The 22,403-nt window shown below is 44.4% G+C and overlaps 2 protein-coding genes across 3 annotated transcripts in view; one reads left to right on the forward strand and one right to left on the reverse strand.

The window, feature by feature from the left end:
• LOC118398508 (thyrotropin receptor) overlaps positions 1 to 8,215 on the reverse strand; it is a 37,901-nt gene extending 29,686 nt beyond the window's left edge. The window contains exon 1 of the mRNA XM_035793897.2: positions 7,745 to 8,215. Within this exon, the coding sequence (XP_035649790.1) occupies positions 7,745 to 7,938 (194 nt within the window). The 5' untranslated portion in view covers positions 7,939 to 8,215. The remainder of the gene's footprint in view (positions 1 to 7,744) is intronic.
• Positions 8,216 to 8,970: 755 nt separating this feature from the next.
• LOC118398510 (centrosomal protein of 128 kDa-like) overlaps positions 8,971 to 22,403 on the forward strand; it is a 38,691-nt gene continuing 25,258 nt past the window's right edge. The window contains exons 1-13 of one of the 2 annotated variants that reach the window (XM_035793904.2): positions 8,971 to 9,123; positions 9,514 to 9,691; positions 9,839 to 9,925; positions 10,102 to 10,228; positions 10,466 to 10,599; positions 10,851 to 10,942; positions 11,012 to 11,084; positions 11,319 to 11,438; positions 12,321 to 12,407; positions 13,161 to 13,235; positions 13,348 to 13,471; positions 17,902 to 18,044; positions 18,439 to 18,726. In XM_035793904.2, coding sequence (XP_035649797.1) covers positions 9,533 to 9,691; positions 9,839 to 9,925; positions 10,102 to 10,228; positions 10,466 to 10,599; positions 10,851 to 10,942; positions 11,012 to 11,084; positions 11,319 to 11,438; positions 12,321 to 12,407; positions 13,161 to 13,235; positions 13,348 to 13,471; positions 17,902 to 18,044; positions 18,439 to 18,726 — 1,509 coding nt within the window. In that variant the 5' untranslated portion in view covers positions 8,971 to 9,123; positions 9,514 to 9,532. The remainder of the gene's footprint in view (positions 9,124 to 9,513; positions 9,692 to 9,838; positions 9,926 to 10,101; positions 10,229 to 10,465; positions 10,600 to 10,850; positions 10,943 to 11,011; positions 11,085 to 11,318; positions 11,439 to 12,320; positions 12,408 to 13,160; positions 13,236 to 13,347; positions 13,472 to 17,901; positions 18,045 to 18,438; positions 18,727 to 22,403) is intronic. The other variant, XM_035793905.2, reaches the window with a different exon arrangement.

Genomic DNA, 22,403 nt, shown 5'->3' on the forward strand with positions numbered 1-22,403 from the left:
AATTGTTGGGGATAATATTGAAGTGGGAAATGAATCATTGGAATTTACCTAACATTGAAATTGAGAGCAATTGAATTATCTCTGAATTTAAAAAAGACTGACCTGGAATTTGAATTGAAATAAATGGAATTTACAAGGAGAGAGAATTGAATTTGTGGAATTAACCCCAACCCTGTCCTTCTGCTTGTTCAGTCAGTCTGCAGGATCTATAGGCATGCCCTGAAAACACTCATCATACACTTTGTATCCTGTAAACTGGGCGTGCAGCAGAGCAGACAACTATTGAAATTGATCAAGCAGACCATAACGCAAGAGTGCTGAAGACATGGATTCATCTTGGAGTTGAAAAGTAGACCCAACAGTGAAAAGAGAGAGAGAGAGACATGGATTGGAGACAGAACGAGTACAAGCTCAGGAACACTCCAAAGCCTGTCGATCGCTTTGATTTCAGAATTGTCGGTATTACAAATTTGTTATAGAATCAAACAAGATCCTTAACTTACAGCGAAGTCGGCCAACCCGGGGTCGGCTCCAGACCAACATTGGTAGATAGTAACCAGAAACATACAGTCTAGGTTCTCTCTCCATGCAAAGCAGGGCTGGATTAAAGGGTTCTTTGAAGTGTATGGTGTAAACCCTGTCATAGGAACATGAGGGGAAAACAAAAAACGTTGGGTCTGAGTATGTAGGAGTGGACCTGGACCTAACCCCTCAGCTCTCAGCCAAACCAAACAATGTCTGGCCCTGCTTACACCTACGACCGGGTGGCTGGGGGAAACACACTGGGTTATAGTGGTTCATTACTAAAAAGTGGTTTATTAGTGGTTTAGAAATGACCATTGGTGATATTGTTTTCAATATCATTACATAAATATTTGTTTGTTTGTTGTTGCAGTAGTTCATCGCAGCAGCGGTAGCTATTGGACCTAGGTTTTGTTTCAATCTGTAGCGCAGAAGATGCGCGCCATAGTGCGATAGAAATTTGAAGGCAATGTTCCCATGACTGCCTTCATAGGAAACACTGCATATGTCGGATCAATCGGAAAGGAGGACCTTAAAAAAAATGTCAACCGTGCTACAGCGTGGAGTATCAGTAGAATGTCAAGCCTGGAGAAGAAACACTATTGAAATGCTCTTCACTAGGATAAATAGTTCGCTCAGTAGACCATTTCCCAAAAAGAATTTCAGCCAACGAAATTGGAGATCCTCTTTAGACTTCTGACTCAGATGGTAATGGAGCCGTATACCCCATAGACCTACTTCAATGTGACTAAGCGTCTGCTCGGGAACACCTGCGCTTCTCTGCTAAGCATGTGTGACATTGATCTAACTTTCTTTACCCTTCTCTCCTCCCATTTGACAACTATTTTAACACCGATCTTTACTAATTTGGAAAGATTGTATCGAGGCGATGACGATGGGACAAGGGGGCGGGGGGTGGGAGGGGGTTGGCACGCCAGAACAATTTGGAGAAACAATGGACTAATTCAGTGCTGAGAGCTGGCGGTTAGTCAGGGGGTTGGTCAGTGGTAGCGTAGAGCACGGCAGCTCTTTGACAAAGTCAAACAAACAGAGATACACAGAGCAGACTCCCATCACCATCACAATGTGTTGAGCCATTTCACTGCATACCTATTACTACTACACACACACGCCATAATAAAACCAGTCCAGTGTTACACTGGGGCCACAGAGGGCAGACAATCAGCATCCTACAGGCTTTATGGGAAAATGACTCCCTCAAGTTGTCATTCAAGAGAGAAAAAACCCTCGTAATTTAGAATGGTGTCAGAACAACATGGCTGGTGTTACTACTAGATCTCTCTCAAGTGGAATGATGGAGCAATACTGGGCTTATTTGTGGCCTTAATGATTTAGCAAGTGACAGCATAACAGTGTACAGCTTCAAACTGTACTCAATCTTAAAATCCAAAAAGTGTCCCTAATTGTGCCAAGTGTAGGCCAGAGGAGGCTCCTTAAAGGAGGAATGGCAGGAACATCCTCCTCAGTAAGTTTCATAAAAATAGACATTGTAAAACATGTAAGTTATAATTTTTAGATAAAACTACACTAAATATATTCATGTCTCCAAATAATTAAAACACAGTTATTACAATGAAGGTCTACAGTAGCCTCAACAGCACTCTGTAGGGTAGCACCATGCTGTAGCCGGAGGACAGCTAGCTTCTGTCCTCCACTAGGTACATTGACTTCAAAACAAAACCTAGGAGGCTCATCATGATTCACATCCTCTTCCATAGACTAACGCAGTAATTATGACAGCTTCCGTAGGATGTCCTCCAACCTATCAGAGCTCTTGCAGCATGAACTGAGATGTTGTCCATCCAATCAAAGGATCAGAGAATAAATCTAGTACTGAAAGCATAAGCCGCAGCTAGCTAGCACTGTAGTGCTCAAAATGTGTTGAGTATGTCTCAAAGAGAGAGAAAGACAATTTCTTCAAAGATTAACGAGAAGCAAAATAGTTTAATTGAATTAGCTAGCAAATGCAGCTAGCAAGTTTAGCCTACTCAAACAGAGGGATGCTATGTTAGCTAGCTGGCTATGAATATCCAACACAACACGAGAACTCTTCCAAGTCAAGGTAAGCTTTTGGTTTTACTAATTTATTGCCACCGGGGTTTGCTGGTGTAACTGCTAAACTGCGTACTAACTATACACTAATGTTACTGCATGATTTTAGCGGGTTTACTAACTTGTTAGTTCTATTAGCTATGTTGATTATGATGATGTTACTTCCGCTAATATGGGGACAACGATGTAGGCTGTGTGTAGTGGTTATGATATGGCTTCGCTTGGAAAGGTTTTTTCGCCTGGTCACATACAGGTAATGTGTTGTGCATTGAAGTCCACGAAGGGAGAAGGTGAGAGCGTATAGATGCGAGAAGGAATACAACGTGGCTGCTATGAAAGTGAACTGAGTTTCCGCGTGATCAGGGTTGTATTCATTCCGCCGATTCTGTTGAAAAATGCTTCTTAAATGGAAGCAAATGGAACGAAACCAGGGATTAACATACAGTACCTGAATTTGTCCCATAGAAACTAATTTGCAACTGTGTGACTAATGAGTACACCCTAGATCAGGTAGATGCAGGCAAGAGTGTACAAGGCAGTATTGAATGTGTCACTGTTTGTCACGTCAAATGTTTCTCTCAACCTGTGTGCATCTACGTTGTAAACCTTCATTCATAGGCTAGGTTGTAGCAACCTCATGATGGGTATAGGGATAATGTCAGTATCATATAGTAGCCTAAACCTATCGATGTTACATTGAACTTGATGAACGGAATATGAATGACAGTCATCCAATACGCTATAGGATAAATAAATCCATGCTCGTGAGAAGAACAAAATTAATTGCCCTCCCTCATCTTAAAACGGCACTGACCGCCATTGGTGTAGGGCCTAGGCTAAACCTTCAATCTGTACTCTACCACTATCACTGTCTTCAAGTGTTCTATCAAGTGTTAGGTTATGCAGTGCCTGGGCTCAGTGTTTTTCCTCTTCTGTCCGTTGTTCTGTTGCTGTAACTGCATTTTGAGCAGAAAGTAATGAAAAAAACTATGAATATTGCTTTTGTGACTATAATGTTTGTTCTTAAACCTTAATTAACAGATTATCAAATTAAAATAGTTCAGTTTTGAAGTCATTCATTCATTCTAACAGTTCAGTGTTCAGAATTATTAGTCATGGTAATTTCCTATAATTAATCACACTTCTATACTTCAATTCCCCCCCCCCAACCCTTTAGACCCACAGTGACTACTTTAAAAAATCATTTGGGAATCGATTCTTAAGAGCTAAATTAGTCAACCTCACCCCTAATTACAATCTATGTGGGATTTATAGACAAGGGATACCTGGATCTAAGTAAATTGTCATTCTAGAATGAATCCAAGAATTCCAGTGTTAGGAGACTGAAGAGAGTTATTGTGGGTTTTTCCCCTTTCTTGAAAACAAATTGTTCTCCCTAATTATTCTCAAATGGCACTCGCTCTCTCTGGGTGTTTGAGAAATGTGCTGTGAAAAGTAAATATTGTATTCGAGTGCATCGAGCAGGCCCAGCGTCTGGTGTGGGAGAGCTAGCAGTCACGCTACACAGACTTTTAAAGAGTGTCCCTGCTTTCCTTTCCACCGTACCTCTACCTCTTATCTAACTCTTCAACGCATGGACAAGACCTGCAGAAATACCCCCCCCCCACACACACAACCTGAATAGAGTACTCTCTGTCTTACCCCTGTGACACACACACACACACACACACACACACACACACACACACAAAGATAAGGTACACACTTTTTATTAGCATGCACAACAAGAAACAACTGACAATGTGCTGATATGTCAACCTCTGGTAGGTATCCAGCAGTCATACAGGGAGACTTCTATACTTTAACTATTTACACAGTTACAACACTGTATATAGACATAATATGACATGTGAAATGTCTCTATTCATTTGGAATATTATGTTTACTGTTCATTATCTATTTCACTTGCTTTGGCAATGTATATATATGCTTCCCATGCCAATAAAGCCCCTTAAATTGAAACGGTGTTCACACAAAAGAGACAGGGACCTAGTCCCAGCAGCACTAACACAATGGGTTCAGCTCCAACAATGTGCCCCTGTCCGTGTGTACAGTACAACATCTTCACGCCTAGTTGCCAGATGGCTATTTTGGGCTGGGCTTTTTTGGACTATTTTGGGAGATATTTTGTTTGTCTTTTGTTTCCTGGGGGGCATTGGGCAAACTATGCGAGGGTGAAGAATGCAGTGGCATCGCGGGGGCGTCTGGGCGGCTGAATTGGGGCACTGATTAGAGCATAATTTCATGTGATGGGTGTCCTTGGTAGACCATGAGATGGTGGCTGGGTGAGGAGGGGGACGGTTGAAGAATGGGTAACAGAGGAATGTTTTCTGAACATACCGGTAAAACAAACTGGAGCAGAATGTAGATTATAACACCTATTGTTTAACCTAAACCTGCACAGCCAGAGGAGTGCTGTAGACCCACCATGCCCCACAAACCCTGATGCCTCCCTATGCCTGGGAGCTGACACACCAGATGCCCCAGTCACCAGAAGGATAAGAGAGAGTAAGGAATTAAATGGTCGCTTTTGCACAAAAGCCCACCAAAGATCTCTCCCTCCGCTTTGTGACATCTGATACTCATGAGTGCGTCTCCAGACAACGGTGCTTTACAAATAAAGTTATCATGACGATCATTATCCTGTGAAGTGGACATGGCCTTTTCGTCTGCCCTGCTGTTCTCACACAAGACAGGACCAGATCTGCGTCCCAAATGTCACCCTTTTCCCTATATAGTGCACTACGGTTGGCCAGAGCCCTATGGTCAAAAGTAGTGTACTTTAGGGAATAGGGTCCCATTTAAGCTGCAGCACAAAGCAAAAAAATATATATCTATATTTTAAATCACCAAATCCTGACTCTTTACCCAGAGTCCCTAGCAAAGCCTACAGAGCCTGGATAGTCTTTCAGTGTCGCAGCATTTAGGAGATGTTTGCTCTGACATGTGCCGATAAAGGAATAATATGTTAAGGAGTCAGTGGCAGAATAGGCCTACACTTTAATAGAGATATTAATATCAAAGCCAATATCCTCCCTTCTCTCTGCAGCCAATACACAATGACAAACCCTAGCACTAAAATGTTATTGAAATGTTTAGGGGGGAAAAACGGCTAACTTTTTATAACGCTGATTCAGAGAAACTGATTTGTTCACTTGTTTAATCAATTATGATTTTGTCCTTGCACATTTGTAGAATTGTGTTTGAATATGTAGTTATACCAATAACAAACTGCATAATGTCTTTCAATACATGTCTCCGTTTCAATAACATATTTTTTTACCTTTCCCGTTCTCATAAGCACATACGTAAGCGTATTTCCCGTTAGTGAGGACAGACACACTGCAGACATGACCCAAACACACTCAAAGCACCATGGACAGGCTGTCTGATAAACTGGTTCTCTGTTCTCTTAGACAAGATTCGTTACGGTATAAACTCATTAAAGAGACATGTTTGCCTTGCATCACTGAGTGTGCCAAGGATTCTGTTTTATAAAACTGCTAAATGTTTACTGACTAAAATCATTCTCTTGAAAATAGTAGCCTATTAAGTCATTTAGACGATCTAGTGTTTGATCATCTCTGTGCCAATATACACTACATGTACATAAGTATGTGAACACCTGCTCGCCGAACATCTCTTTCCAAAATCATGGGCATTAATATGGAGTTGGTCCCCCTTTGCCGCTATAACAGCCTCCACTCATCTGGGAAGGCTTTCCACTGGATGTTGGAACATTGCTGTGGGAACTTGCTTCCATTCAGCCACAAGAGCATTCGTGAGGTCGAACAGTCAGCGTCGGCGTTCCAATTCATCCCAAAGGTGTTCGATGAGGTTGAGGTCAGGGCTATGTGCAGGCCAGTCAAGTTCTTCCACACCAATCTCAATTAACCATTTCTGTACGGAACTCGCTTTGTGCACGGTGGCATTGTGCAGGTAGCCTAGTGGTTAGAGCGTTGGGCCAGTAACTGAAAAGTTGCTAGATCGAATCCCCGAGCTGACAAGGTAAAAATCTGTCCGTTCTGCCCCTTAACAAGGCAGTTAACCCACTGTTCCTAGGCTGTCATTGTAAATATGAATTGGTTCTTAACGGACATGCCTAGTTAAATAGAAAAATGTTAAATAAAACATTTAAAAAATTGTCATGCTGAAACAGGAAAGGGCCTTCCCCAAACTGTTACCACAAAGTTGGAAGCAACGAATTGTCTAAAATTACATAGTATGCTGTAGCATTAAGATTTCCCTTCACTGGAACTAAGGGGCCTAGCTCGAACCATGAAAAACAGCCCCAGACCATTGTTCCTCCTCCACCAAACTTTACAGTTGGCACTATAATAGTGTTCTCCTTGCATCCGCCAAACCCAGATTTGTCCGTTGTACTGCCAGATGGTGAAGCATCGCTCCAGAGAATGTGTTTCCACTGCTCCAGAGTCCAATGGCTTTACACCTCTCCAGCCAACGCTTGGCATTGCATATGGTGATGTTAGGCTGCTCGGCCATGGAGCTCCTGAAGCTACCGATAAACAGTTATTGTGCTGACGTTGCTTCCAGATGCAGTTTGGAACGAGGTAGTGAGTGTTGTGACCGAGGACAGACGATTTGTACACACTCAGTCCCGTTCTGTGAGCTAGTCGCTTACCACTCCACGATTCAGAGCAGTTGTTGCTCCTAGAAGTTTCCACTTCACACTAACAGCACTTACAGTGGACCAGGGCAGCTCTAGCAGGGAAGACATTTGACGAACTGACTTGTTGGAAAGGTGGCACCCTATGACAGTGCCACATTGAAAGTCACTGAGCTCTTCAGTAAGGCCATTTTACTGCCAATGTATGTCTATGGAGATTGCATGGTTGTGTGTGCAATTTTATACACCTGTCAGCAACGGGTGTGGCTGAAATAGCCAAATCCACTCATTTGAATGAGTGTCCACATACTTTTGACCATATTGGGTATTTTTTTCTGAAGTTTAATTTCTGAATATATCTCAAAATCATAGAATATACAGGATTGAAGATAAAACTTTTTCTCTCTCTCACACACACACACACACACACACACACACACACACACACCTCAATATCACTGAGACATCAATCCTAATAAGCCTATACAAACAGATACTTACATTGTCTCTGTGCTTGTAGGAAATGTGGGAATGACATCAATGTCAAAGCAAGAGATAGTGTAAGTCTTCCACTCTGAGCATTCGCAAACAGTGGGGCAGGAGTCGGTGTCCCCCAAGGTTTTGATAGGTAACGTGACGAGGGTAAACAGCGCACATGTTATCACCTGCAAGCGGTGTCGGTCGTTTTCAGTCATCTCTTTGAAAAAATATCAAAAGTAATTTGAAAGCACTTCAGACACTGACGAAAACCTTCTCACCTGAAGCCTACGGCAAACTGAAGTTGAAGCACGTTACTTTGTTTGTCAGAAATTTCAGCACATGAACTCGACTCGTTCCAGTGCAATTATACTGACAGTTTTCTTATTGGCTACTGACTCTCCGTGTCGTGTGAGAGAGCGGTGAGAGGAGACGCTTGGGGATACTCTCTCTGAGGTGTGGATTTAGTCTTGCTTCTTATGGAGTGGGTCTACAGAGGACTTCTGAGACACTCTTGTGTTAAGTAGGGGAATTTAATATATTGGATTTTCTTTACCTCATGGCTATTTTATAAAGTATTTAGGCTATCCTTCCGAGAAATGCAATGTCATAGCACAAAGCTCAAGCATCTAAATAACCTAAAAAACACCACATTAAAATCATGATGTGTTTTAATGTTCAGTGTATTATTAGTCTACTCATTAATTGAGCTACTAACCTATTATAATTATTAATTGTCAATAAGTTATAATCATTATAATTTTCAAATCAAATCAAATGTTATTTGTCACATGCGCCGAATACAACAGGTGTAGGTAGACCTTACAGTGAAATGCTTACTTTACAAGCCTTAACCAACAATGCAGTTTAAAAAAATTAAAAGAAATAAAAAATAGCACAAAAAAAAAATAAGAATGAGAAATAAAAGTAACAAATAATTTAAGAGCCGCAGTAAAATTACAATAGCAGGGCTATATGCACGAATTAGTCGAGGCTATAGATAACAGGCTACAGATAACAGGCATATGCTAGCCTACATAACATTTAAAAGAAAAACAAAGTCTTATCTTTCTTATCTTCTTATTTATATCAGTAGCATCCTACTAACTAGACGGGTTGCGCTGTAATCTGAAAGGCGGTCGCAGTGGCGCAATATGCATCTCCCCAGAGCAAGTTTCGGACAATGTAGTTCTCAAGAATCTGATTCACACATAATTCCGTCACTGATGTAACTTTTAAAACTACAACTCCCGACGTAATTTGAAACTGTTCAACTCTTGTTGTCTTCCTGTTCTTGGCGGCCAGTTCAAGTTGCCATAGCAGAGAGAAACTGGCTTGTCCCTCTTCAGTTGTCACTTGCTAAAGTGACTTGTTAACGGTTTCTATGTTGCTAATTCATGCTGGTAAGTGTGGCTAATATGTTGAGAGTGTGTTTAGTTGAGTTAGCTAGCTACCGACGGTTCCAGATAAAACCTGTTTTTAAAAAATGGTTTAGCTAGTCTGGTTTAGCTAGCTAAACTAGCCATAGTTATCCCCGTTATATTAACGTTAGCTCGCCAGTTTTCTATCTGATTTACTAACAGTCATCACGTTAGCTAGCTAGCTTCCAAACTCATAGCTAGTTATACAAACTGTACAGCTAACCGAGTTTGAATAGAAAACAAGAGCTGTCATAAAGAAGAGATGCAACTAGCAAACGTTATATTTTCCAGCTAGCTAGCTAATCTGATTAGTTAAATTGCTAATCAGCGATTAGTAATATCAGCAGTAAAGTTTTTAAAAACATTTTAAAGGCTACTCCTGACCAAAACAATGGAATCCTCCAGCGAGTCAGACACCTTCGACCGGACGAGGGGGCCGAGGTCACGGGGGCGGAATGCCAGCTCTCGATCGCGACGGGACAGTCACAGAACAGGTCCTGATGCTCCAGCCATTTCAGAGAAAATTAACACCTTGGCGAGTACTTTACAGGTAGGCTAGTTTCCTTTTCCCTGCTCATGACAGTCAATAACTGTGCATGCAGGTTGAAACTAATCAAAACCTTTTGAATATTTAGCATACGAATTGTCATTCCGAAAAGCATTAGAGCAAGCACTAATGGTTATTTTCTCATTCCAGGACACTAATAGGAATTTGAACAAAGTGGACCGGATGCTGGGACAATACAGAGAGCACACAGATGACCAGGCGGAAGCCATGGCAACAGTAAGTAAAAATACATAAAAAATGTACTGTCTGCAACTGTTTAGTTTAAATTGCCCACGTCTCGTTTTATACATGAAGGTTGTGTGCTGTAAAACTCAGTTAACGCATTGTCAGAAGTTCTCTAGTACTTCTGTCTCTCCATCTCCCCCCTTCTTTTCCTCCCTCCCCCTCTCTAGTTGAGGGATAATCTGGAGGAGTCTATCGCTCAGCTGCAGAACCAGAGGCTGCACAGTTCCTCAGGGGTCCGGAGTGCCTCAGCCTCCACCCTGCACACCAGCGACCTGGAAGCTGGCTATGGCTCAGGTGATATATGCTATGTATAATGTCTAGAAGTGAGACCTATGCTGCTGTGTCTCAGTTGGCCAACACTAAGTAAAACAATACCTGACAGACAGATAGTCAAGGTCAAAACACCAGGGGGCAGGTGGAATTAATTTAGAAACTTTACTTATTATAACTGTTTTATTTTGAAAAAAGTATTATGTGCAGTTATACATTTATAAAATAGTTATATAGCCCACAGTTTGTGTACGTTTGTAGAGGGCCAGCGCTTCTACCCCACGTCTCCCTTGAAGGACTATGGGAGATCTGAGTCGTCCGGAGAAGGAGGAGCGAGAAGGAGGTCGAGATCAGCTACAGTCCGCTTCAGAGACTCCAGCCTGCCAGATGGGGATGTAAGTCCTGAGACCACCTTATCTGTCAAAGCTCTGCATCTTCAGTATCACCACTTCAACGTTCACTGTTGTAGTGCAGTTAGAGACAAGAACCAGCAGAGGGAGCATTGTATTGTTTTTGTGCCCTAAAGTTTTCTCAGGAACAGTTGAATCTGTTAGTATCAGCCTATGACAGTGCTATGTCAGTATTATGCAGCCCTTGTGGGCGTTTTATGTAGTGCAAGTGTTCTCTTTTTCCTCTTCCTGCTCAGGTCCACGTCCTGCACCAGTCATTCAGAGACCTGCGCAGTGACCAGCTCAGACTGGGGGATGACATGGACAGAGAAATCCTCAGGAGGAACAGGTAGAGGCCCTGTATTGTCCAAAATGTACCATTCATTAATTAATTAATTCCTGTTTCCCTGTTTCTAAGGTCTGACATTGACACCAGACGAGCCTTGGAGAATCTGTCCGAGCACCTGACGACTTCACAGAGACAGGACTCGGTCAGTTAGGAACATAACAGTAACATAACAGTACTAATACTCACTACTGTAAGTCGCTCTGGATAAGAGCGTCTGCTAAATGACTAAAATGTACATGTATTAGCATCACTGTAAATACATGAATTCACATTAAATGCATAACTGTAAAAGCGTTTACTCCAATGTTAGCTGCTCCACTCTAGAGGTGATCTTCGAACGCTTAGTGCCGTAACCTACAGTGACTTTCTCCCCCAGGTGTCGTCTCGTGTGGAGAAGCGTCTGCAGGAGATTGAGAGGGAGATGCGTTCGGAGCGACAGAGCGTGTCAGACAGACGACCAGAACAGCGGGGTATCATGTCTGATGAACTGCGGGAGGTGGGACACCTTGACTTCTACCCTTGCCTAATATAACCCACATTCATCTCGCACCATCCACCCCTCTCATCCAAACCATTCTAGCTGTCCTCCTGTCCCTGCAATTAGCCTCTTCCATGTCAGCGGTGTTGTTGTTTTCAAATTAAGACCAGTCCTGAAAGTTACAGCTGGGGGGCAGTGTTTAGCTATCTATCAGCTCTAAACCTCTCCTCTTCTCCTCGGAGAGAAGCAGTGATACGAGAGGTGGCTAAGTCATTTGCATCTCTTTCCACTGCAGAGAGCCTCTTCTTCTAATGAGAAGCCGGCTGCCACAGGCTAGGGGAAAATAATGTATTTGTTTCCAAGTTAAGGGTAAATAAACAAGAGGAGAGGAAATGAAGAGGAAAATCATCTCTTTTACTAAAGAGAGAAGGGGCAAGGGAGAGGTCTGCCTGGGTAGTTGTATTATAAGGCTACACTCCAGTGGGCCTACTCTACTCTACTGCCATGTTGTGAATGAATGGATAGGATGAGTCAGTTGGTGGATGGTGCCTTAAGGGGCTGTAATACATCACTAAGCCTTTACAAAACACCACAGAAACAGGAGTGTGTGGGATGGGATGCTAAGCTCTATTAGAAACCCAACACATTGTCTCTTTGAGAGGAGATGGAAGCTAGCTAGCCATTGACTGTAACACCATTACTCATGTTTCTCCTCCTGACTATTCGGTTATCAACTAGCCTAACGGCTATTCTTTGTCTTTTTCGATTCTCTACTTGCCTAAAGGCTAAAAGGCACGTTATCTCATTTAGTTTGAATGTGATGCTACACACTAAATGCATAGTGCTGGGGGTGTGTGTACATGTACGTATCATTCATTACTCTATGGTTTCCTTCTCAAGGCTCTGAGGAGGCGAGAGGCTCGGGACCTGGAAACTGAGGAGGCCGTCAAGAACAAACTACTGATCTCAGAGAGCGAGAAGACCAAGGTGTGTGTGTGTGTGTGTGTGTGTGTGTGTGTGTGTGTGTGTGTGTGTGTGTGTGTGTGTGTGTGTGTGTGTGTTGGAGGTGCTGATTTTGGAAGTGGGTTGCTCATTTGATTGTTACATGGAGCAGGCCTTTTCTGAAAAGCTCCTTAAATACCAGCCACTCGTATCACGCTTGTACAGCCTGGGATACCAATGCAAGTTGGTGGCATTGATATTTGGCAGTCTGGGCCACGTACATATGGTTTACAGTACGTGGCCTTCAGATTGCAGGCCTGCCTAAGGGTAGAACAGAACAACCGACTAGGTACTGCTCTGTTTCAGCCGTTAACCTACTGTTCCTAGGCCGTCATTGTGAATAAGAATTTGTTCTTATTTTAACTTGCCTAGTTAAATAAAGGTACAAAAAAAGTTATGAGCAGCCTAGCTGTGTGAAGGTGCTTTTTGTTTCCTTAATTGTTCTTGCATCAATGAGCTTAGAAATGTTTGAATCCTTCATGATGTAATGTGATTTGTGGATTCAAATAAAGTATTTCAAATGTGTGTGTGCATGCAAATAATATTTTTGTCATGTATTCTGTAACCCACTTTCTGCCTTGTTGAAGAATGCAGATGATATTCTATATGAGCTGAAGTACTTCCTGGTTGTATAATGAAAGGGATCTCATGAATGTACCTATGTCTGTCCAGGTCATGTGTAGGGCCATGATTTTTTTTCTTTAACTCTTGGCACTAATCATGTGATCTGTCCTCCAGATGGAGGCAGAACTGGAGAGGGCCAGGAGACAACTGGACCAATCAGAAGGAGGCAGGGGCGCTCTTCTACAACAGGTACTCGAGTAGCTCTTCTTGAAGGTGTGTGTGTGTGTAGGGGTGGGTGCAACGGTGTTAATCAAATTCATATTCTCTGTGTGGGTAAACTCCTCCATGTGTGTGTTCTCAGGTAGAGGAGATGCGTGTGCAGCTGCTGAGGACAGAGAAGGAACGTATGGATCTGCAGAGGGAGATCTCCCAGCTTACTACCCAGCCCAGAGCTACTCGCATTGACAGGGAAGAGAGAGGAGCAGGTACTGACTGCTGAAGAAGGAGGCTGGAGCTCTTATGAGTTAAGGGTTTTTCAGTGGAGGTTGTCGGCTGATGGAGGGGTGGGGAGGAGAGTGAATGTCTGGGCTTAGGTACTGACTGAAGGTTACATATGTAACCACGGTTGTGTGAGCTATATGGATCACTCCAATATATTGGTATCACTCTGCGGTGGAGGAATACATCCGAGGTGAGAATTTACTCCCGTGTACACCTGTGTCACGGCTGGGGTCCGCCCCTATATATAAACCCCATGGTCATGACACACGTTTTCTAAATCATTTTTGAGGCGCCTCTAGCACCGTAGAGGATTGGAGTGATCCATATAGCTCACATAACCTCACATAACCGTGGTTACATACGTACGTTGGTATACCAGTACCAGATTTAGTCGGTGCTAGAGGGACCTCGCCAGCCAGCGACCAAGTCCCAGCACGGGACCTAGACACAGGGGCCGTCAATGTGGAAGGGGTTTTCCGGCACAGTCCCCAGAAGGAGGCGACTCCGAGGACGGCTGAAGCAACTGCAGAGGAAGGTACCACATTTACCCGATAGTACCTAGCAAAGGTGCAAGAGGAAGCCCAGCTGGCCGCAGCACAGATATCAGCGAGAGGCACTCCTCTCAGTAGAACCCAGGAGCAGCCACACCTCATGTTGATTGTGCCACCACAGATCCCAGCACTGGCCTGCCAGCCAGATGGTATACTGTTGTAATCGTGTCCACCATCCAATGAGAGAGCCTCTGCTTTGATAACCCAGCCCCCAGGACTCTCTCACCATAGCAGACAAAGAGCTGGTCTGTTGTTCTCTCTGACCGTGTCCACTCCACATAGGCAGCCAGTGCCCGCACAGGGCACTGCATGCTGGAGGGAGGCCCAGAGTCCCTTCCACTGCCGGGGGGTCATAAGCAGACAGGATATACTCCTCCCACCAGGGTCCATCCGGTAGCACTCAGAACTTACCAAAAGAGCATGGAGCTCACCCACCCTCTTCATGGAAGTAGTCACTACCAACAAAGCCACCTTCATATGGAGGTGTTTCAGGGAGGCTGACTCCCAACGGTTCGAAAGGTGGCTTTGTCAAAGCCTGAAGGAAATTACACAACACAGACCTATACCGCGTTATTTGTGCATCTGTCATCGGACAAGGTTGTAGAAGCTTGTTGTCGCTCTCTCTTTCAACATCCCCTCTGTGCCTATGCCTGTGCACCCATGCCAGCAAGTGTGTTGGACTGATACTGATTGTCAAACTTGGTATTGAAGTGTGCTTAAATACATCATCAATGGCTAGCTAGCGTTAGTTCATTCCTCTTTCATACCCCCCCCCCCCCCCGAGCGTTTCCTAGAATCAAAGGCCCTCGGCAAATCAGCAGGCTCTTCTCTCACAGACCACAGACGAAATAATGTTCGCTGCTCTGGCCCCCCAATGGTGAAACAAACTCCCTCACGACGCCAGGACAGCGGAGTCAATCACCACCTTCCGGAGACACCTGAAACCCCACCTCTTTAAGGAATAACTAGGATAGGATAAGTAATCCTTCTCACCCCCCCTAAAAGATTTAGATGCACTATTGTAAAGTGGCTGTTCCACTGGATGTCATAAGGTGAATGCACCAATTTGTAAGTCGCTCTGGATAAGAGCGTCTGCTAAATGACTTAAATGTAAATGTAAATGAAATTACACATATGGAATCATGTAGTAACCAAAAACGTTTTAAACGAATCAAAATATATTTTATATTTGAGATTCTTCAAACAGCCACTTTTGCCTTGATGACAGCTTTGCACACTTGGCATTCTCTCAACCAGCTTCACCTGGAATGCTTTTCCAACAGTCTTGAAGGAGTTCCCACATATGCTGAGCACCTGTTGGCTGCTTTTCCTTCACTCTGCAGTCCAACTCAGCCCAAACCATCTCAATTTGGTTGAGGTCGGGGGATTGTGGAGGCCAGGTCATCTGATGCAGCACTCCATCTCTCTCCTTCTTATTAAAATAGCCCTTACTCAGCCCGGCGGTGGGTTGGGTCATTGTCCTGTTGAGAAACAAATGATAGTCCCACTAAGCCTAAACCAAATGGGATGGCGTATCACTGCAGAATTCTGTGGTAGCCATGCTGGTTAAGTGTGCCTTGAATTGCAAATGAGAACTTGTTCTCAACTAGCCTACCTGGTTAAATAAAGGTGAAATATTTTTTATTAAAAAAAAAAATCTAAATAAATCACCGAAAGTGTCATCAGCAAAGCACCCTCACATAGCACCTCCTCCTCCTCCATGCTTTACAGTGGGAAATACACATGCGGAGATTATCCGCTCACAAAGACACAAAAATCTCCAATTTGGACTCCAGACCAAAGGACAGATTTCCACCGGTCTAATATACATTGCTTATGTTTTTGGCCCAAGCAAGTCTCTTCTTATTATTGGTGTCCTTTAGTAGTGGTTTCCTTGCAGCAATTTGACCATGAAGGCCTGATTCACACAGTCTCCTCTGAACAGTTGATGTTGAGATGTGTCTGTTACTTGAACTCTGTGATGCATTTCTTTGGGCTGCAATTTCTGAGTCAGGTAACTCGAAGGAACTTATCCTCTGCAGCAGTGGTAACTCTGGGTCTTCCTTTCCTGTAGCGGTCCTGATGAGAGCCAGTTTCATCAGCGATTGATGATTTTTGCGACAGCACTTGAAGAAACTTTCAAAGTTCTTGAAATGTTCCATTTTGACTAACCTTCATGTCTTAAAGTAATGATGAACTGTTGTTTCGCTTTGCTTATTTGAGCTGTTCTTGCCATAATTGGTCTCAACCCCACCCAGTGCAATTGGGTCCTGGACTTTATGACGGGCCGCCCCCAGGTGGTGAAGGTAGGAAACATCTCCACTTCGCTGATCCTCAACACTGGGGCCCCACAAGGGTGCGTGCTCAGCCCCCTCCAGTACTCTCTGTTCAACCACGACTGTGTGGCCATGCACTCATCCAGCTCAATCATCAAGTTTGCAGCCGACACAATAGTAGTGGGCTTGATTACCAACAACGATGAGACAGTCTACAGGAAGGAGGTGAGAGCACTCGGATTGTGGTGTCAGGAAAACATCCTCTCACTCAACGTCAACAAAACAAAGGAGATTATGGTGGACTTCAGGAAACAGCAGAGGGAGCAACCCCCTATCCACAACGAAGGAACAGCAGTGGAGAAGTTCCTCGGCGTACACATCACAGGCAAACTGAAATGGTCCACTCACCTCAGGAGGCTGAAGAAATTTGTCTTGTCACCCAAAACCCTGACAAACTTTTACAGATGCACAATCGAGAGCATCCTGTCGGGCTGTATCACAGCCTGGTACGGCAACTGCACCGCCCCTTAACCGCAAGGTTCTCCAGAGGGTGGTGCAGTCTGCACAACACATCACCGGGGGCAAACTACCTGCCCTCCATGATACGTACAGCACCTGATATCACAGGAAGGACCAAAAGATCATCAAGGACATCAACTACCCAAGCCACTGCCTGTTCACACCACTACCATCCAGAAGGCGAGGTCAGTACAGGTGCATCAAAGCTGGGACCGAGAGACTGAAAAACAGCTTCTATCTCAAAGGCCATCAGACTGCTAAACAGCAATCACTAACTCAGAGTGGCTGCTGTCTCTGAGACCCAATCACTGGCCACTTCAATAAATGGATCACGAGTCACTTTATACAATTCACTCTAAATAATGCCACTTTAATAATGTTTACATATCTTACATTACTCATATCGCATGTATATACTGTATGTTATACCATCTATTGCACCTTGCCTTTGCCGCTGGGCCATCTCTCATGTACATATTCTCATTCACCCCTTTTTAGATTTGTGTGTATTAGGTAGTTGTTGGGGAATTGTTAGATATTACCGCACTGTCGGAACTAGAAGCACAAGCATTTCGCTACACTTTCATTAACATCTGCTAACCATGTGTATGTGACAAATACAATTTAATTAGGTATTTAACAAATATGGCTATCTTCAGTGTACCCCCCTACCTTGTCACAACACAACTGCTTGGCTCAAACACACTCAGAAGGAAAGAAATTCCACAAATTAACTTTTAAGAAGGCACACCGGTTAACTGAAATGCATTTCAATGCACCTCATGAAGCTGGTTGAGAGAATGCCAGTAGTGTGCAAAGCTGTCATCAAGGCAAAGGGTGGCTATTTGAAGAATCTCAAATATAAAATATATTTTCATTTGTTTAACACTTTTTTTACTCCATGATTCCATATATGTTATTTCATAGTTTTGATGGCTTCACTATTATTCTATAATGTAGAAAATAGTAAAAAAATAGAAAAACCCTTGAATGTGAAGGTGTTCTAAAACATTTGACCGGTAGTGTACGTGTTGTCTGACTTCCATGTGTTGTTGTTGTTACATTTAGACCGGTCGTCAGAGCTGGAGAGAGAGGTGCAGGAGCTGAGAGCACAGCTGAGCAGGACATCTGTCCTCAGTGAGGTGGACGATCTCAGGAGGACTCTGGAGCTCAAAGACCGAGAGAGAACACAGCTGTGCAACCAGGTCGAGGTACGTGTGTATGTGCACGCGCGTCGATATGTCGGTGTGTGTTATGCATGTCTGCCTGAGTGAGGTTGAATCAGATTGTCTTTGTGCCGCAGCTTCTGTTTGCTGCAAACGCTCTCTTGATCTGGTTAAATGTGCCAAGTAAGACAACAGTCAGAGTAGAACATCAATCGTCTTGCTAGCTAACAGTCATTTATCCGCCTCATAAAGCTGAGATCTGTCAGTTCACTGAGTGGAAATATCAAACGCTCCCAACTAAGCACAAAGATATAAACAACGTTGTAGCGGAAATATTTTTGACTTAATAAAGGTATAGAGGATATATTTCCACCGTTTTTTTTAGTCTGTGCTATCTTCACTGAATCTCTCTCTCTTCGTCACCATCTCCCTACCCCAGGTGTTGTCATCAGACCTGGCGAGGCGCGAGCAGCAACAGTTGAGGATGCTGGAGCAGTTGAAGGAGATCCAGGGCCGCTCGGAGTTGTGTGCTACCGAGAGGGCCCGGGCCCTGCTCAGGGCTGAGGAGGCTGAGGCTCGGCTCCAGGACAGCTCCACGAGGAGGGAGGAGCTGAAGACCAGAGCCCAGGAGGCAGTCAGACAGTGGAGGGCCAAGTGCAAGAGGATGGAGAGGGACATGGAGGAAATGAGGGGACAGGCCCAGCTGGACACGGAGAAAGCCAAACAGGTCTGTATTGAGACTGGGAGGTGACGGTGCATTGAAAGAGATGCATCGATGTAGGTTTTGTGGATGGCACTGTTTCTGATTAGAAGAGTGATCAAATGCACTCCTCTCAGTTACTCTTGTTTCTACATGGCGCCGGAGGAGATGGCCTCCATTTTACGGTCTCCTAACCTATTGTGCTATTAGGTGGGGTTTTTTTGCGATATTTGTACATTATTTTGTACATAATGCTTCTGCAAACATATCTTACGAAAGAAGCTTCTGGATATCAGGACAGCGATCACTCAACTTGGATTAGACAAAGATTTCTTCAACAACAACAACAAGCAGGACTCACACGATATTCTCCAAACACCCCACAGGGCAGTCCTCCAAATTATTCGCAAAAGGAAGCGATGCAGAGGAAGAAGAGCCAGAATGCCTCATCTGGACCCGCAGAAGGCAACTAGGAAAGCTGCCGTTACCGTAAATATTACTCGCCAACGTGCAATCATTGGACAATAAACTAGACGAGGTACGATCACGAATATCCTACCAACGGGACATCAAAAACTGTAGTATCCTATGGTTCACGGAATCGTGGCTGAATGACGACCTGGATATTCAGCTAGCGAGATACACGCTGCACCGGCAGGATAGAACAGCACACTCCTGTAAGACGAGGGGGGACGGTCTGTGCATATTTGTAAAAAACAGCTGATGCACGAAATCTAAGGAAGTCTCTAGATTTTGCTCGCCTGAAGTAGAGTATATTGTGATAAACTGCAGGCCACACTACTTGCCTAGAGAGTTCTCAGCTATACTTTTTGTGGCTGTTTATTTACCACCACAGACCGCACTTAGTCAGCTGTATAAGGAAATAAGCAAACAGGAAACCACTCATCCAGAGGTGGCGCTCCTAGTGGCCAAAGACTTTAATGCAGAGAAACTTAAATCTGTTCTACCAAATCTCTATTAACATGATACATGTGCAAACAGAGGGAAAAACATTCTAGATCACCTGTGCTCCACACACAGAGATGCGTACAATGCTCTCCCTCGCCCTCCATTTGATATATCCGACCACAACTCTATCCTCCTGATTCCTGCTCACAAGCAAAAATTAAAGCATGAAGCACCAGTGACTCGGTATATATAAAAATGGTCAGATAAAGCAGATGCTAAACTACAGGACTGCTTTGCTATCACAGACTGGAACATGTTCCAGGATCCTTCCGATGACATTGAGGAATACACCACATCAGTCACTGGCTTTATCAACAAGTGCATTGAGGACGTCGTCCCCACAGTGACTGTACGTACATACCCCAACCAGAAGCCATGGATTACAGGCAACATTCGCACTGAGCTAAAGGGTAGAGCTGCCGCTTTCAAGGTGCGGGACTCTAACCCGGAAGCTTACTAGAAATCCCGCTATGCCCTGCGATGAACCATCAAACAGGCAAAGCGTCAATACAGGGCTACGATTGAATCGTACTACACCGGATAAGACGCTCGTCGGATGTGACAGGGCTTGCAAACTATTACAGACTACAAAGGGAAGCCGCGAGCTGCCCAGTGACACGAGCTTACCAGAAGAGCTAAATCACTTCTATGCTCGCTTCGAGGCAAGCAACACTGAGGCATGCATGAGAGCATCAGCTGTTCCGGACGACTGTGATCACGCACTCCGTAGCCGACGTGAGTAAGACCTTTAAACAGGTCAACATACACAAGGCTGCGGGGCCAGACGGATTACCAGGACGTGTGCTCCGGGCATGTGCTGACCAGCCCGGCAGTTGTCTTCACTGACATTTTCAACATGTCCCTGATTGAGTTTATAATACCAACATGCTTCAAGCAGACCACCATAGTCCCTGTGCCCAAGAACACAAAGGCAACCTGCCTAAATGACTACAGACCCGTAGCACTCACGTCCGCAGCCATGAAGTGTTTTGAAAGGCTGGTAATGGCTCACATCAACACCATTATCCCAGAAACCCTAGACCTACTCCAATTTTCATACCACCCAAACAGATCCACAGATGATGCAATCTCTATTGCACTCCACACTGCCCTTTCCCTCCTTGACAAAAGGAACACCTATGTGAGAATGCTGTTCATTGACTACAGCTCAGCGTTCTACACCATAGTACCCTCAAAGCTCATCACCAAGCTAAGGAACCTGGGACGAAACACCTCCCTCTGCAATTGGATCCTGAACTTCCTGACAGGCCGCCCCCCAGGTGGTGAGGGTATGTAGCTACGCTGATCCTCAACACTGGAGCTCCCCAGTGGTGCGTGCTCAGTCCCCTCCTGTACTCCCTTTTCACCCACGACTGCATGGCCAGGCACGACTCCAACACCATCATTAAGTTTGCTGACAACACAACAGTGGTAGGCCTGATCACCGACAACGACAAGACAGCCTATGAGGAGGTCAGAGACCTGGCCGGGTAATGCCAGAATAACAACCTGTCCCGCAACGTAACCAAGACAGGAGATGATTGTGGACTACAGGAAAAGGAGCACCGAGCACGTCCCCATTCTCATCGATGGGGCTGTAGTGGAGCAGATTGAGAGCTTCAAATTCCTTGGTGTCAACATCAACAACAAACTAGATTGGTCCGAACACAACAAGACAGTCGTGAAGAGGGCACGACAAAGCCTATTCCCCCTCAGGAAACTAAAAAGATTTGGCATGGGTCCTGAGATGTTCAAAAGGTTCTACTGCCTGGTACGGCAATTGCTCGGCCTCCGAACACAAGGCACTTCAGAGGGTAGTACGTACGGCCCAGTACATCACTGGGCCAAAGCTGCCTGCAATCCAGGACCTCTACACCAGGCGGTGTCATAGGAAGGCCCTAAAAATTGTCAAAGACCCCTGCCACCCCAGTTATAGACTGTTCTCTCTTCTACCACATGGCAAGCGGTACCAAAGTGCCAAGTCTAGGACAAAAAGGCTTCAAAAAAGTTTTTACCCCAAAGCCATAAGACTCCTGAACATGTAACGAAATGGTTACCCGGACTATTTGCATTGTGTGCCCCCTCCCCCAACCCCTATTTTACGCTGCTGCTACTCTCTGTTTATCTTATATGCATAGTCACTTTAACTATACATTCATGTACATACTACCTAAATTGGCCCGACCAACCAGTGCTCCCGCACATTGGCTAACCAGGCTATCTGCATTGTCCCACCACCCGTCAACCCCTCCTTTTACGCTTCTGCTTCTCTCTGTTCATCATATATGCATAGTCACTTTAACCATACCTACATGTACATACTGCCTCAATACGCCTGACTAACAGGTGTCTGTATATAGCCTTGCTACTCTTTTGTCAAATGTCTTTTTGCTGTTGTTTTATTTCTTTACTTACCTACACACACACACACCTTTTTTTCCCGCACCATTGGTTAGAGCCTGTAAGTAAGCATTTCACTGTAAGGTCTACTACACCCGTTGTATTCGGCACACGGGACAAATATACTTTGATTTGATTAAGCTTTCTAATAGCCAAAGAGCAGCTGCCAGTGCAAGTGTTTTTCGGCCTTATGAGGCTGAAGAACACAAGGCTCGTATACAGAGGTTTGGAAGCGGGAGCTGCTAGATCTACGGAGGCTGCGGGTATGGCTGGCTGGGCTTAGCTAAGTGATGAGCTGTAGTCAGTCAGCCAGGCGTTATTAGTGTGAATGTCAC

This window comes from Oncorhynchus keta, chromosome 19, assembly GCF_023373465.1.
Source record: "Oncorhynchus keta strain PuntledgeMale-10-30-2019 chromosome 19, Oket_V2, whole genome shotgun sequence".
Classification (NCBI taxonomy): Eukaryota; Metazoa; Chordata; class Actinopteri; order Salmoniformes; family Salmonidae; genus Oncorhynchus; species Oncorhynchus keta.